This window comes from Nothobranchius furzeri, chromosome 17 (genome assembly GCF_043380555.1).
Source record: "Nothobranchius furzeri strain GRZ-AD chromosome 17, NfurGRZ-RIMD1, whole genome shotgun sequence".
Taxonomy (NCBI): Eukaryota; Metazoa; Chordata; class Actinopteri; order Cyprinodontiformes; family Nothobranchiidae; genus Nothobranchius; species Nothobranchius furzeri.
The window spans coordinates 30,348,617-30,364,000 of NC_091757.1; the positions used below are offsets into that span (position 1 = coordinate 30,348,617).

The 15,384-nt window shown below is 44.3% G+C and overlaps 1 protein-coding gene across 1 annotated transcript in view; it reads right to left on the reverse strand.

Annotated features, from left to right (window-relative positions):
- Positions 1–15,384, reverse strand: part of sema4c (sema domain, immunoglobulin domain (Ig), transmembrane domain (TM) and short cytoplasmic domain, (semaphorin) 4C) — a 68,668-nt gene that overhangs the window by 46,437 nt on the left and 6,847 nt on the right. Inside the window, exon 2 of the mRNA XM_015971958.3 lies at positions 2,766–2,974. Within this exon, the coding sequence (XP_015827444.1) occupies positions 2,766–2,889 (124 nt within the window). The 5' untranslated portion in view covers positions 2,890–2,974. The remainder of the gene's footprint in view (positions 1–2,765; positions 2,975–15,384) is intronic.

A 15,384-nucleotide genomic window follows, 5' to 3' on the forward strand; every position in this document is an offset into this window, starting at 1 on the left:
TCTCTCTCTCTCTCTCTCTCTCTCCCTCTCTCTCTCTCTCTCTCTCTCTCTCTCTCCCTCTCTCTCTCCCTCTCTCTCTCTCTCTCTCTCTCTCTCTTCTCTTCTCTGTCTCTCTCTTCTCTTTGTCTCTCTCTTCTCTTCTCTCTCTCTCTCACTCTCTCTCTCACTCTCTCTCTCTTCTCTTCTCTCTCTCTCTTCTCTTCTCTTCTCTTCTCTTCTCTTCTCTCTCTCTCTCACACTCTCTCTCACTCTCTCACTCTCTTCTCTTCTCTCTCTCTCTCTCTTCTCTTCTCTTCTCTTCTCTTCTCTTCTCTTCTCTCTCTCTCTCTCAATCTCTCCCTCTCTCTCTCTCTCTCTCTTCTCTTCTCTCTCTCTCTCTCTCTCTCTCTCTCTCTCTCTCTCTCTTCTCTTCTCTTCTCTCTCTCTCACTCTCTCTCTCTCTCAATCTCTCCCTCTCTCTCTCTCCTCCTCTCTCTCTCTCTCTCTCTCTCTCTCTTCTCTTCTCTTCTCTTCTCTTCTCTTCTCTTCTCTTCTCTTCTCTTCTCTCTCTCACTCTCTCTCTCTCTCTCTCTCTCTCTCTCTCTCTCTCTCTCTCTCTCAAAAAGCTTTGAGTTCTTCAAGAGCAAGGCTGCACCATATGTGAAGCGAATTGCTTATCAGTTTACTCCTTCTTTTGGGCAACAAAGTGTGTGTTTGTGCCTTCCATGTCTGCTGCATCTGTATCAAGACTGACCAGTTTCAGCACAAACTATCAACACCCTGCTGATTGACCCCCCCGCTTTACTTCTTTCTTCACATCCGACAACAGTGCTAGAGACAGTAAAGCAGTGATGAAGAAGAGCGGGGTCAGGAGATGAGAAAGAAAACATCAGAAGAAGATGGGGAGTGGCTGACAATGGCACGAGGACAGTTTTGAAACGCCCCCACACCCCCATGACACCATCACTACCACGGCTACTGGAGAGCAGCTGAAACCGGAGCTCTATGTGAAAATGCCATAAAAGCGTTTCAGGTTCATTCGATGAGCCGCAGCATACAAAACATGAGAGGTGAGTGGAGGGATAAAGCACATAAAGAAAGAGCAGGAAGAGGTGGGAAAGAAATGGTAGATATGGGATGAAAGGGGGGACAAGTGAAACAGAGAGGGGAGAAAAGTAGTCCTTTTTCTACATTTTCCCTTCTCTGTTTATTGTATCACGCTAATCCCCAGGAGAGGGGGTGGGGGGGGGGGGGGGGGGGAAGGCAGCACTTCCACACAGGGATTAAAAAAGACTTTTTCTCAGCTTGCAACAACTGGCATTGTTCAGTGAAGAAAGCAGAATCTGGGTGCAGAGGGGAGTGGAGATAAAGACGGCGAGTCCTGTTGAGTGCTCGGATTAGACTGACGTATTGTCTTATTGAGTGCCGATGCGGGCCTCTTTATCAAAGGGCCTGAAACCATCCACCTCTGATTTAATAGGAAATCCTCCTTGAGTGGAATACACTTTTGTGATTATTGGTTTTGAATCAGACGTCTGAACATATCCCACATCAGATCCAGTCTGCCCTCCGGGTCCCAGGAACCAGCACAGACGCCTGCTGCTGCCAGTGGAAACGATGACAGGGCTGGGCAAATTCACACATTTTCTGCTATTTTTCAGAGAAGTTCTCATTTGGTGACTTTTGACTCACTGTGTCTCAACAGTCACCATTAGCAGCTTGTCTTGACTATGCTGACCTTTGAAAGAACACAAAGCTGAAGTCCAAAGAAGAAAACCTAACAGCTTTTAGGTGGGAAGACAGTTTTCTGCAAAATCTCGATTCACACTGACCTTTTTTCATATTTTTCCTCCACTGAGCCCAAATTTCTTTGAGAGAAATCGTGACTTTGTTGCAAAAACACAATTTTCTGACTTCTAGGTGTTCCAGTGTTTGTTTTCCAAACCTAAACTTTTGCTGAAACCTTTACACTCAGAAAAAGGATCACCTGCTTGTGTAACTAACTGTACATCAAACTCTATTTAGAAACAAAAATGCACCGTTTGGGCTCTTGGGCAGGGACATTCAATTACCCCGAGGTCCAAATTTACACCCTAGATGACACATCAGTCCAAACCCTGGACCCTGTGCCAGGGGCGGCGTTAGGCCCGGCTACTTGGGCTGAAGCCCCGGATGTTTTATGGAAAGCCCCGGATCTCAAACGTGGAAGTAACATGCAGTACCAAAGTCCAACAGAGAGGGAGCAGCTGGCAGTAGTTTGTATACAGCCTGCCTGAGCCTCCGCCACTGAAGAAGAAGCCCTTCAGCAGCCGGCTTCTACACTCTCTGCCTGAAACGCATGAGTGAAGATGGACATAAGGACGTTTTTTAGACCAAAAGTACAACGACAGAACCCCAGCTTTGATGAGACTGGTGTTGACTCAGGTTTGTGAGTCTTATTTGAAAATATTTGTTGTGCTGCTGGTTTGCCTAAAGTTAGCTTACTATCAGGTAACGTTGTTGGAGAAAGAAAGGGAATATTTACTATCATCTCACACTAAACACTAACAGGAACAATACTCTGCCCTGAAAATGCTTAATATGTAGCTTCAGATTAATAATTATGTGGTACAAAACAAATATATATGATGTTGACTAGTGCGTGTCACGTGTGTGTGTGCGCACGGGGGTGTGTGTGTGCGTGTGTTAAGCCCCGGATGTTCTTCAGTCCTTAATCCGCCCCTGCCCTGGGGGGAAGCATCAACCAAATTGGTACCATTATCTTTGACTGTGGAGAACTCACTCACCTTGGTATCTGACGGTCTTGCGTGGGATTGGGTTCCAGTTGAGACCCACTGACTTCTGCCATCCAACCAGAAATACCAGGAGCAAGACCTTCATCCCACCCATGGCTCCAGTGTCAGCTCCCATTTGTTGAAACTGGTGCTGAGTGACGGATTGAGAGACCAGTCGGTCAATCAGGGAGCCTCTGGAGAGCGGCCCAGAACCTGGCAGCCTGCCGAGGGAGAGAAAACAACAACACATCAGCTGGGAGCTGCTGTTCACTACCTTTATTGCCATGGTTGTTTATCAGAAACATTTCTGCCAGAGCAGCATTTACAACTTTGGAAGTCTCACAAAACAGAGCAGATATTTAAGCTGGAAACAAAGATAAAAGTCCTCATTTAGAAAACACGTTGTCATGGTCCGTGGTGAGCTGCCTGTTACCGGTAAACGGTAAGCTCTCGTCTAAAGTCAATATCTCCATAAAGCCCACTGGATTCTCACTCTGTCTCCCTCCTCAGAACCTCACCCGGGAGTCCTGCTATCAGCACGCTGCATCTTCAGTTCCTGTTGCTCCTCTTTTAAAATAAATCCTTTTTACACGTACCCGTTTCCCGTGTGCGATTCTGCATGTCACCCGTCATAGCAGAACACGATCAATAAACCCCACAGTAAGGTAAAGCAGAAATGAGTGATGCACAACGGTAAAGCCCACAAAGATGCTTTAATCAGTTTGTGTGCGTGCATGTGTGCGTGCGCACGCTGGCCAACAACAAACATTTTAATGGCTTTTGGATGGGGAGGTCATGCAGGAAAGTTTTCCCAGCCCCTCCCTCAGTCTGAGCGATAATCCAGCTCTCGCCACTCTGAAAGCTTAGAAATAGCTTATCACCACACTCGTGTCAAGCCAACTCAGCAGCGGTATATTAAGCCGGAGCCGAGTTATCAAAGTTAATTGGCAACGGCAACACATCAAATGCCAATGTGCTGGAAGATGAATGTCGAGGCAAGGACAATCTAATGGCACGGTGTTGTAAATGAATTGGTTTATACCTAATGAACATGTCAAGTGTGCAGCTAAAACTCAGCGTTACAGACTAATAACAGCTCAGGATGATTGACCCGTTTCTGCGATGGTACAATGGAGGCAAAGGGCATTAGAAAACACTTTCAATGACACTTTCCAATCTTTCTTAATGCATACCTGTGAAGAGCAGCCAATGTGAGGCCTGACTGTGTGGTAATTTCATATCGTCCATTAGGAAGCACTTAAAGCAGCAATCTGGAATTTTCCCATTTCAGGGTTTATGTGATTTTATTTAGGGAAATTTGCAAAAGTGATAGTTTTATCCTGTTCTGTGATGTTATATACAATATTATTTTGCTAAGTCTGTCCCCCCGTCACATGCAATTTGAACTGAGTGTCATTCAGCATCAGCTAATGGCGTTATGCCAATCGCAGAGCGTGTGCAAGCGTTTGCAGACGTACCTAGTCTGATGCAGAGTAGGCAACATTTCTAATGGACAAGTAAGTGTTTAAAATATGAAAAAGCAGCATAACGTGAGAATCGTAACTGAAAAACAACGTGCTGACTGGCTAGAGGTGTGCATTCAGGAACGAGAGGCGTTGCTTTCAGCTGTAATCACGGGAGTAGTAAGGGTGGCTTATGGTGCAGTACATTTTTTCGCCTCTAGATGGAGTAGTCTGAGAAAAAACTCCAGATTTCTACTTTATGAGTTTAGCTGAATCAGATGAATGCCAACATAACTAACCATAATTAATGACAACTGGTGTTTTTTTTTCCCTTCTTAATATTAAAGTTTGGATAATTAGTAAAAGGCCTCGGATTTATGTAAATATATAACCTGCCAACTTTAATGTCAGACAGTAAAAAAACTTCTAACTTTTTAAATATATCTTTAAAATGACACTTTGTATGACCTCGTGCAATAACACAAGATCTCTAGTGGCTGTTGGGACATTAAGTACGTTTTGCGAAGCCTTGAGTCACTTTAGGTTCATTGATCAGCTGCGGCAGCCATATTGAATTAGAATAAATTGATTAGGATCTTGCCCATGCTCAGTGTCCACAATATCATCTCATACAGAAATATTAATTTGTGTTTATATGAATAATCACATTAAAGTTGAAGATTTTCCTCCTAAAGCTGGAAGATTGACAGTTTTGAAAGGTGACAATAATTCTTTAAAGCGATTTGTAGCAATTGCACCATTTTGTTCAAAGTGCACTGAGGTCTTCCAGAGAGAGGAATATTCTGTCCACTGTAACCATTTAGGACTATGTTTCAACTTTAAAGCAGAAAAGTGTTCACGGTAAAGCCTGTGTTTATCTGCCACGCTCAGTTATAAATGTCATTTTTAAGTGCTGCAGCGCTGCGAGCAAAGGACGCTTCGCTTCACTCCCATTTAAAGTCTCAGACATTTAAACACCCAAAAAAATAAAATCAATCCCAGACCTTTCTGCTAGCACACAGCTAGAAAGATGAGAACGTTTCTCCTAAAGTTTAACTTATTGCATAGAATTAAAATATAAAACGCACTAATGTTAACAGAAACCCAGCCAAGGAAGGAGGGATCCCTGTGAATGTTGATGTTTTAATGGATTTGATAAATTCCCAGAAGCACTGAATTATACAGTAAACACACACACACACACACACACACACACACAGAGTGAACGGTAACGTTGATGATTTATGCTCATTGGAAACCCATTAGTTGTAAATGAGCACGAAACGCCAAACTTGAACTCTGCACACCAAAAGGAGAAACTACTCTGGAACACACCGACCTTTTCCCGTTGTCTGATTTTGAAATTTCGGTGCTGGCAAACAAACATTTACTGTGACTGGTGAGCTGGTGGTTGAGCTTGTTGAGTCTCTTGAGATGTGTGTGGTTGTGTGTTTACGTCCAGTCTGTGAAACCCTTATTGATTCGATTTTTGGTTGGAAAATAAGAAAAAGGAGAAAACGAGCTCTGCGGCTCCGTGCTTCAACTTCAGGTCAGATGTGCTGACAAATCAGCGTGTTTAAAACTCTGAGTTTGAGAGGAAGCTCCACAGGCTGCTGGCTTTATTGGATCGGCGCTGATGGCCTTGACGGGCCAATGCTTGAGCGAGCTGAGATGAGACTGAGGGGGAAAACGAAGTTTTGAAAGGATATGAAAAAAGAGGGAAAGAAAGGGTGAGAGGAGTATATTAAAACACTTCCTGTCAACACTCTGTGTCGTCCTGGTGGAGAAATGTAAAGAAGTAAAATAAACAAAGTCATTAAGATCTCATGTATTTGCAGATAAGTTGCAAATTTATTAAATGATTAATGAACAAAACTGTACTCACAATAAATTCTCCAGAAAAGTATGAGCTCTGTTATAAATGTAAAATTTACTTTAGCTTCGTTTAATTTTAATTATAGCAGGGTAACTGCAGGTTTAAGGGAGCCAGATTTAAGACTTTTTAAGACCTTTTTTAAGGCCACTTTGACCAAATTTAAGCTATTTTTAAAATTAAATTTAAACCATAATTTCCAGCTATTGCCAGGAACCGGTGCTAACCACGTCGCGAACGTGGGATTAGCCATCCAGTTACCATTAAACTTGCACTTCCCCATGGCTCAAGCTTCCACTAGCTTAACCAGCTAATGTGCTCATCTAAAATAGCTCCCTTTCACAACCAACTGAACGTGTACGGTTCCGCTTACGCCAACGTCATACACACAAAAAATGCTGAACACTAACTAGTAATTCACGAAAATTTGACAAAAATAAAAGAATCTTGTTTATTGGGTCTTTGGTAATTTAAGACCTTTGGAAACTGTATTTAAGGATTATTTGTCATTTTTAAGGATTTTTAAGGCCTTAAATTTGGAAAAGCAAATTTAAGACTTTTTAAGACTTTTTAAGGACCCGCGGATACCCTGTATAGAGATTATTTGCTGCTGAAATGAGTTTTCTCCACAGGTTGAGAAGCTCGGTCAGCCGGGAGGGGCTCGGAGTAGACCCGCTGCTCCTCCACGTGGAGAGGAGCCAGTTGAGCTGGCTTGGGCATCTAGTTAGGATGCCTCCTGGACGCCTCCCTGGTGAGGTTTTCCAGGCACGTCCGACCGGGAGGAGACCTAAAGGTAGACCCAGAACACGCTGGAGGGACTATTTCTCTCAGCTGGTCAGGGAACTCCTTGGGATTCCCCCGGAGAAGCTGGCCCCATGTAGCCGGGGAGGGGGAAGTCTGAGCCTTTCCATGCTAATAAAGTTTTTATTTTTAAACTCTCGAATAATTTTTAATCAACATGTAATTGAACAAGAACACTGAAGCCAGTATTTCTCTGGGGTGTAACAATAAAGAAGACAGTTAGCTCCATATGGATATTAACCCATCTGTTTATAAAATAATGAGCTATAAAGGCTAACTGTAGATGTCTAAATGCCATCGTATCAGATGCCTGCCAGAGCATCTGTTTAGGCCACATTCTGCTTCGTTTCAGCCCGTCGGCGACAGGAAATGTAAACATTCCGTGTTGGAATCACCCTGAACTGGAACGTGGTGCAGTTCTGTGTGCTGTTTTCAACGATGTCTCATATTTCTGACTCGTGTGAACAAATCTGAGACTCTGAGACTAAACTCTGTGACTATTTTCAGAGGGAATTCGTCATTTACATTTTTAAGCATGTTCAGAATTTCATAAAAAATGGGATTGGAGCCCCGTGACTCATGCAACGGAAAGGGGACACCCCAGGGAACATTTTGAAATGCTTTGCACAATCGTTTGCACCGACAGCCCAGAAAGACGCCGGTGAAAGGAGGAGTATCTTTGTGCAGCGTCTGAAGTGTCACTGCCCCTGAAACAGAGCTGTACTTATTAAAAGGAAAATTAAATCCATGCTGCATTGATAAACTCTATACTACAAGTCATTCTGAGACATTTTGCTGTTCAAACACTGAATCCCAGCACTGACAGACATGAGAATGAGCTACCTGCAGAAGCATTCTGGGTTTTTGATCGCTTGTCTTTTTTTGACACCACTCTGCAGCTAAAGTTGTTCTCTGAATCTTCAAGGCACATCTGCAGGGAACTTCGCGGGCGACGAGGGTGGCGGCTACAGTCAGCTGATGACGAATTCCTCTTTTCCTTTCCATCAAACCAACACCGATAATGTCTCGCTGCATCATGCGAAGATAAATTAAGTCTAGCATTCCCCTGAAGACCAAATTAAGTTAGTAGCTCAGCCTGTCACCACGGCCCCTTTAAGGTCCTGTGGTGTCATGTAACTCTGCTGGCAGCAACGGATCATCTTTTAGCTGCTGGTGTTGTTGGCGGATCTGGTTCAGCTAATGAGCCGAAACACAACAGCCTAATAATTTCATCCACCACTCCATAATGGAGGGCTCATTAAAACATCCAGAGAAATGGGTCACATGTTCTGATTAGGTTGCTGAGCTCCCGCGAGCATCTGTCAATTTGTGTCATGACTTATCCTGGTGTGTGTGTGTGTGTGTGTGTGTTCCCGGGTGCTTGTCATGTCAAGGTGTGTTTGGAGATGACATGAATCCCTGCAGGGAGAAAACGCAGGATTGTTTCTGAGTGAACGGATGTCAGCGAGGAAAGAAACGGGAAGAAAACAACATTTTCAACCTCAATCTGTCTGTCCTCTTTTTATTGAGGCTGTATCCTTCAGGTTTCTGTTGTTTCCTTCCCTCCCTCTAACGCCACCTCACCTTTCCTAGAAACAAACACAGAGAAAGAAGCCTGTTGCAGTAACAGCTGATTCTTAGTCCTTCCAGGCATTGTTTGACTTTTAGCTCGGGAATGTTTGCTTTAAAACCTCGCGTTGACGGAGGCAGCAGGCAGCGTCTAGTTCACATAGTTAATGCTGCACTACACATAGTACTGGAGTATTCCACTAGAGGGCACAGTAAAGTACTCAGACCGGATCGAGTCCCGGGTTGTGGGTACAAACAAACATGGCATCAACAGAAGTTAATCAGTAACTGGTTGATTTTGAGATCCTAACAGAAAAAAGGACAGCAGCGGTATCGTAGATTTTACGAAAGACCTTCAAACCAGATGCGGCAAGTATGTTTCACTTGTTTTGTCAGCGCCCTCTACTGGTTACTCACATTTTGCAGCGTGTAAATGTGTCACGTTGATTTCAGAGGATGTGCACAAATGACACTTCAAACGCAAATTATACGAGGCAGCCATGATAAACACGCGTAAGCTTTGTTAAAAACACTCCCGCTCTCAGACATCACATACTTAGACGCCACATGGAATGGCGCCACCTATGGAAGCTGCCATTCACCCCAGTGCATTACTACTACTGAGGAAGGTGTTTACCCAACTAAAAAACTCATTTTATTGTGCTTTTTCACAAAGTCAAAAATATGGCATGGCATGATTTTAAAATATAAAAACAATTAAACAAAAAATAATGAAATCCAAACAGGTAAGCTAGAAAAGTCAATAATGCTCCCACGTGACATGTTTTCTACGCACCAGTTGTTGCAACTGAAGGCTGCACAAAAACAGGCAGAGCTGCTTACTCTGCATTACTCCTGTTGGGTTTGGAGAGTGAGGGACCCATCCAATATGGTGGCGACGCTGCTACACCCTCCAGCATCCAGTGGAGTGTCTACGTGTTCATGTTTATGCTCCGGCCGTAACCTCAACCTCTAAAGCCGGGCGTACACTGTGCGACTTTTTCACATTTTTGAGCCGATTTTCCACTCGTGCGAGAATCCACGAGATCGGGGCGAGTTTTGCACCGAGCGTCGTGTAGTGTACAGGGGGTTACGAGAGGCGATTAACACCACGTGACCAGCTGCCGATCAGCAATCGTGAGCTTGCACGGACTTCTGGAGTGTTTGGTATTTCGCTCGTCCCTCGTGAGGGTATCGCACTGTTGAAGCGGTGCTGTGAGCAGCTGAGACCCAAAAAGTATCAGAACCGCTCACAGCGCATGCACAATCCTGCATCTACACCGTTCGCTCGCTATTTCCCTAATAACACACGTTGTTCGTTTTAATTTCTACACGTTTTTTTACTCACAATGATTGTCAAGAAAGCGTGTTTGTCGTGTTCATGTCAAATTAAACTGATCACAAAACACAGATTTACTTTCTTTATTTCGTTTTCCTCATCCAACCCCCATAAATCCCTGTGTGTCCTCCTGCAGCACTCCTGATGGCCAAAGGCAAAACAAGACAAAAAAGTCTGACGTGTTGAGTAAAAACTGCTATTTTTAGCATATTTTTAGGGCCGACGTGTTGCTACCAGACGTACAGTGTGAGCAGTCAGGTCGCATGCGAGAACTGGGTCGTACAGTGTGAGCGCCTAGCTCGTGAGATCTGCCCTGCGAGGAAGTCGTACAGTTTGAGTTGAAGCTGAGTGCTACGAGTGAAAAAGTCGCACAGTGTCCGCCCGGCTTAACTTTCTGTAAAGAGCCTGTACCACCCCAACACCCCCTTCACTCTGGCCATCACACAAGAGTGGACTTAATGCCCATTAACCTGCAACTGCCCCGTACACACACACACACACACACACACACACACACACACACACACACACACACACACACACACACACACACACACGTATCGACAGGATGAACTTGGAGACCCCCCCACCCTTCGTCTTTCCTGCATGTCAAACAATCACAGAAGCAACAATCAGCTTCCTTCCTTTCTCCTTTCCTGCAACCGTACATCCTCCTCCTGTTCCCTTCACCTTCCATTGCTCCGGCAGCAATTTAAAACTACACACAAATAAAAAAAGTCTCATGCACACACACCCATGCACAAACTCACACGCACACGCACAAATGCTGTTTCAGTTGAATGGAAAGAGAGGGATCAAACGATTTCACACCTTGTGGACAAAAAGGGTTGAGAGCAGCTCAAGGACTTTTACGGTGTGCTCTTCTCACTTTGAAATCATCGCAGTGGAATGCTGGAGCAGCACTGGTGCTTTACTGGTTAGGCATCTACTGGTTTCTGAAAACTGCAGATGCTTATTGTTATTATTCAAAAAGGGAACGGTCTATTCAGAACATCTGAAACTTAAACCAACTAAAGCTTTTAAAGCAATGTGTTTTTGCTCTGTGGGCAGCTAGTGGTGCACGTTCATGAACTAGAGGTGCTGCTTCAGGCATAACATGCAAGAGGTGAGAATGGCTTAAGGTGCAATGCATTTTTCAGCCTCTAGATGGTGGAGTCAGATAAAAAACCAGGATTTTAGCTGGTAGCTGGTGCCTGGTGCACGCTGTCATATATCTAAAACACCAGCCTCCTGGCTTTAGCAAATCCTTCACCTAATTCTTACAGACTTTCAGCACAAACAAATTGTTCTTTTGCAAGAACTTTCTTTAAACAAGAGGCAGCATTGAAGCAGAATAAAAAAGAATAAAAACTAGGATAGTAAACGTTTGACTGAAAGGGTTTTCATAGGAAGCAGCCATCTCAAATGCTCTCAGAACTCAATAAAAGGAGGTTCTCATCCGCCGGGCTGAACATTTTAATGAAATAATGAAACAAAGAAAGGGAAGCATAAAAGAGGAGTGGTTTAATTTGTAGCAGAGTTCAGCTGTTTGAACTTTGCTTTCAAGCAGAGCACTTGAGACAAATTGCTTAAAACGCGATCTTTTTCCACACAGAAGGATTCATTGCAAAATGATAATTTCTGACCAGAGTTCAGCCAGTTTCATTTTAGTGATTCAAATGTATTCTGAAGGGTTCAAAATGTTATCCGAGAGCCAGAGCGCCTCGGGAGAAGACGTATCACATGAACGGTGTCGCTACTTTCGCTGAATTTCACAGCTGAGGGGTTTGGTCAGGGAGGTCCATCAAAAATCATTTTAAAGATTTGAATCAGAGCTCACACAAAATAAAAGAGTATCATAAATGCTTTGGTGTTGAATATAAATGTAAATGTGGCGATGCAGCAACGAAGCGATTTAAAGGTTGTGAGTTCAAGTCCAGAGTAAAACGGCTCATTTAGGGGCTAGAAAAATATCTTGTTACAGCGGTTCCTGCAGAATTGATGACTTGTGGGAATTAAAGTGAAGGGAAGTCAACACGGACTTCAGCATTTTCCTCCTGCTTCCTTTCACCTATTCATATGTAGGCTCCAGAGCCGAGCAGGACAGGAGAACAGATTTTAGTGTTCAGACAGAAGCAACAGATGCTTTTTTTCATCCGAGCGTCAAGGTAACAGAGCCAGTATTAGTAATACACACAAACACACGCACACGCATGCACACACACACGCATGCACATGCACACACACTGACACACTGACACACATCTACATTTACACACACGCACTTGCACAAAAGTGTGTGTGTATGTGTGTGTGCGTGCATGCACACGTGTGTGTGTGTGTGTGTGTGTGTGTGTGTGTGTGTGTTCTTTATATGTCAAAGTGGACAAATTTTGACCTTTACCTGTAATGTGTGGACATTTCCGCATTGTGGGGACATTTTGCTGGCCCGCACCATGCTAAGCACCCTAATATTTGGTTTTAGATGAATGGTGTGAGTTAACTTTTAGTTTAGGTTTAGGTTAGGAAAACAACCTCATTGTTTATGGTCAGCGTTAGGGTATGGGTTTGGCATAGTGGAGTCACTGATATGAATGGAAGTCAATAGAGGCCCACACAAGCATATAAATACAAGTATGTGTGTGTGTGCATGTGTGCGTGTGCATGTTTATGGGTGTGTGTAGAATGTGTGGCTCAGATGAAAGAATGATCAAAAGGGGATTTGAGTGTGGAGGATGGATGTTGAACAGTGTGTGACAGATGTGTGTGAGTGTGTGTGTGTGATTGTGACAGATGTGTGTGTGTGTGTGTGTGTGTGTGTGTGTGTGTGTGTGTGTGTGTGTGTGTGTGTGTGTGTGTGTGTGTGTGTGTGTGTGTGTGTGTGTGTGTGTGTGATTGCGACAGATGTGTGTGTCCTCTGCTACGTCATTATTATTGATAACTATTGATAACACTATTTCAGATCTTTTAAGGCTTCAAACACACACACACACACACACACACACGCACACACACACACACACACACACACACACACACACACACACACACACGCGCGCACACACACACACACACACACACACACACACACACACACACACACACGCATCCATTCTCATGCATCTGAGCTCATGACTTCCTAAATTAGCATTTACATTCTGATTCACGAGCTGAGTCAGGAACAGGTAGTTGGTAGTACGAACTGTTTTCTTCAGCTGAATCTGATTCCTCCATTAACATGAAGCACTTTTAACTTTAAACACGTGATGAAAACAAAAGGAGAAAAGAAAGTCTCTGCATGAGATGACAGCCTCTCCTGTTGCCTCCCCCATCAGCTTCTTTCATGTGTCTCCCCTCGGAGCCTCTGTAAGCCTTCACATTTCCATCTTCTCCCCTTTCATCACTTCACTGCAGCTCTTACCCCCCACCCCCCACCCCCAGCCCCACTTCAACCGCCTTGTTCTTGTTGTTCTGGTCGGCTGGTCAGGCGTGGCCAGCTTATGATTCTTTGATCGGTGCTCTGATCTCTACCATGAGCGCCAGGGGCTCCAGCTGATTACAGATGAAATGGATCTGATTTGGGCTCTGACTGGAGGCCAAACACCTGCTCAGACCTGAGGAAGCGATAGAGGAGGAGGAGGGGGAGGGATGAAACTGGACAGGCTGGCATTCTGGTAATCGAACAGCAGGGCCATCTGTGCTTTTGGTTCATGGCGACAGAAACAAACGTGTGATGAAGGCAGGATGTACGCAAACACTGGGAGGGAACTGAGCATGGCTCTGGCACAACTGCTGAACTCCCAATGAAACGCTGCAACTCACTGGGAGCAGCCACCCCCCCCCCCCCCCCCCCCGATAGGTTTTATCAAACTAAACCGGACGGATACAATTATGAATTTCAAAAGAGCTACTGGTGAATATGTTCAGACTGGAATTTAGAGATGGAGCTGCAGATAAAAGAAGAAAGCGTGAAGGTGTTTCAGTGTACGGTAAAAAAAAAGCCCTTCACATTTTCACACAATAAAAGAAAAATACATGATATTAAAGTTTGCTGCTCATTATATTTTTGAAGAAAATGGTGAAATCCTAGAATTCCTCATCATTATATGGAATGTCCAGACATTAGCTGTGGGATTTTCTACATAATAAGATGAATTTTTCGTGAATAATTAAGATTGCTGGATGAAAGCGCCGTTGCGTTTGTGTTCTAAACAAAAACACCCGAGTCTTCATTTCCACTTTGCGACACAGAGAACTCTAACGTGGCACTAAGAAGGGATGCGAGGAGAAGGGACCGTTTTTCCCCTGATGACTGACTTCTGTTGACAACAAGATGATAAAACGACGGCCGTGTCACAGATTTTGGGCCAAAGTCTGACTTCACCAACTCTTTTCACCTCTCAGCCTAATAACAACATCTACTGGTGCCTTACGGAGAACGTTTCGCTGCTTCACCAGTCCTCATCATCGCTCTCAGCCCTTTGCTGCAGAGGTCTACGATTTTATTTCTCAGCAATCATTAGAGCAGCAAATTTCGTCCACCCATCGACCTCTGTGACACAATCCATAACCAGTGAAATGAGCAGATCTGGTTGGAATATTAGACGAAGGATTCTTTTACAGGGTTGGAAACTTTATGAAAACATCCTGAAACGGCGATAAAACCAACAGCTGAGAACCGTGACTGCTGCAGAGTAATAAGGTCTAACCGAGCAGACAGAACCTCACGCGGCTCCTCCTCTGGTCGACCTTGTACTCGCTGTTGTTTCTGACAAGCACATGAGTTCAGTGAGAAATGATCAGAACCACGTGCACCCTGCTCCGCCTCCAACCGCCCGCCCCGTGTGCCAGCCCGTGGGGGAGCTGGGGCAGCGCTTTGACTAGTCATCAATGTTCAAACACACAACCGTGAGCACACCAGGCCGTGATCTCATGTGGATCAGCCTCGCCTGAGGCAGGACGCCATCTTCTGAGCAGAACGCTGTCACACAAAGTTACAGAAACACCAAATTCTATTAGGATAACACAATCAGAGCTGTTTACAATAAAAATGTAAATGTATGAATGCACATTCACGCCACACACAAACACCACTTTATCATCTGCACTCCCTCATGCTTCTAAATGGGCCTCCTACATATGTTGAAATCTGCTCCTCACACATTAATGCACTAATCAAATTGATCCTGCAAACATGCTCCTTTCCCCCGACCGGCAAGTCTCTAACAAACAACAACAACAACAACAATGCACAAACTTCCCTGAGCCGTTTTAAAGCTCATTAAAGAGCAAGTCACCCCCAAATCAACTTTTTTTGCTGATAAACTAAATAAACGAGTGTCTAATCGAGCTGCAGACACGTGTCGTCAATAATTTGGAACTTCAGTGCATTTTAGTTCAAATTTAAATATTCTGCCTAAAACTTTAAAGAGTAAGTCACCCCCTACAAGAAACTTACTTCACTCCCTCTTCATGTTTGAAAAATGCAACAAATGCTGTTGCCTAGCAGACCGACAGGGCGGAGCCGCTAGCAAATACACACACACACACACACACACACACACACACACACACACACACACACAC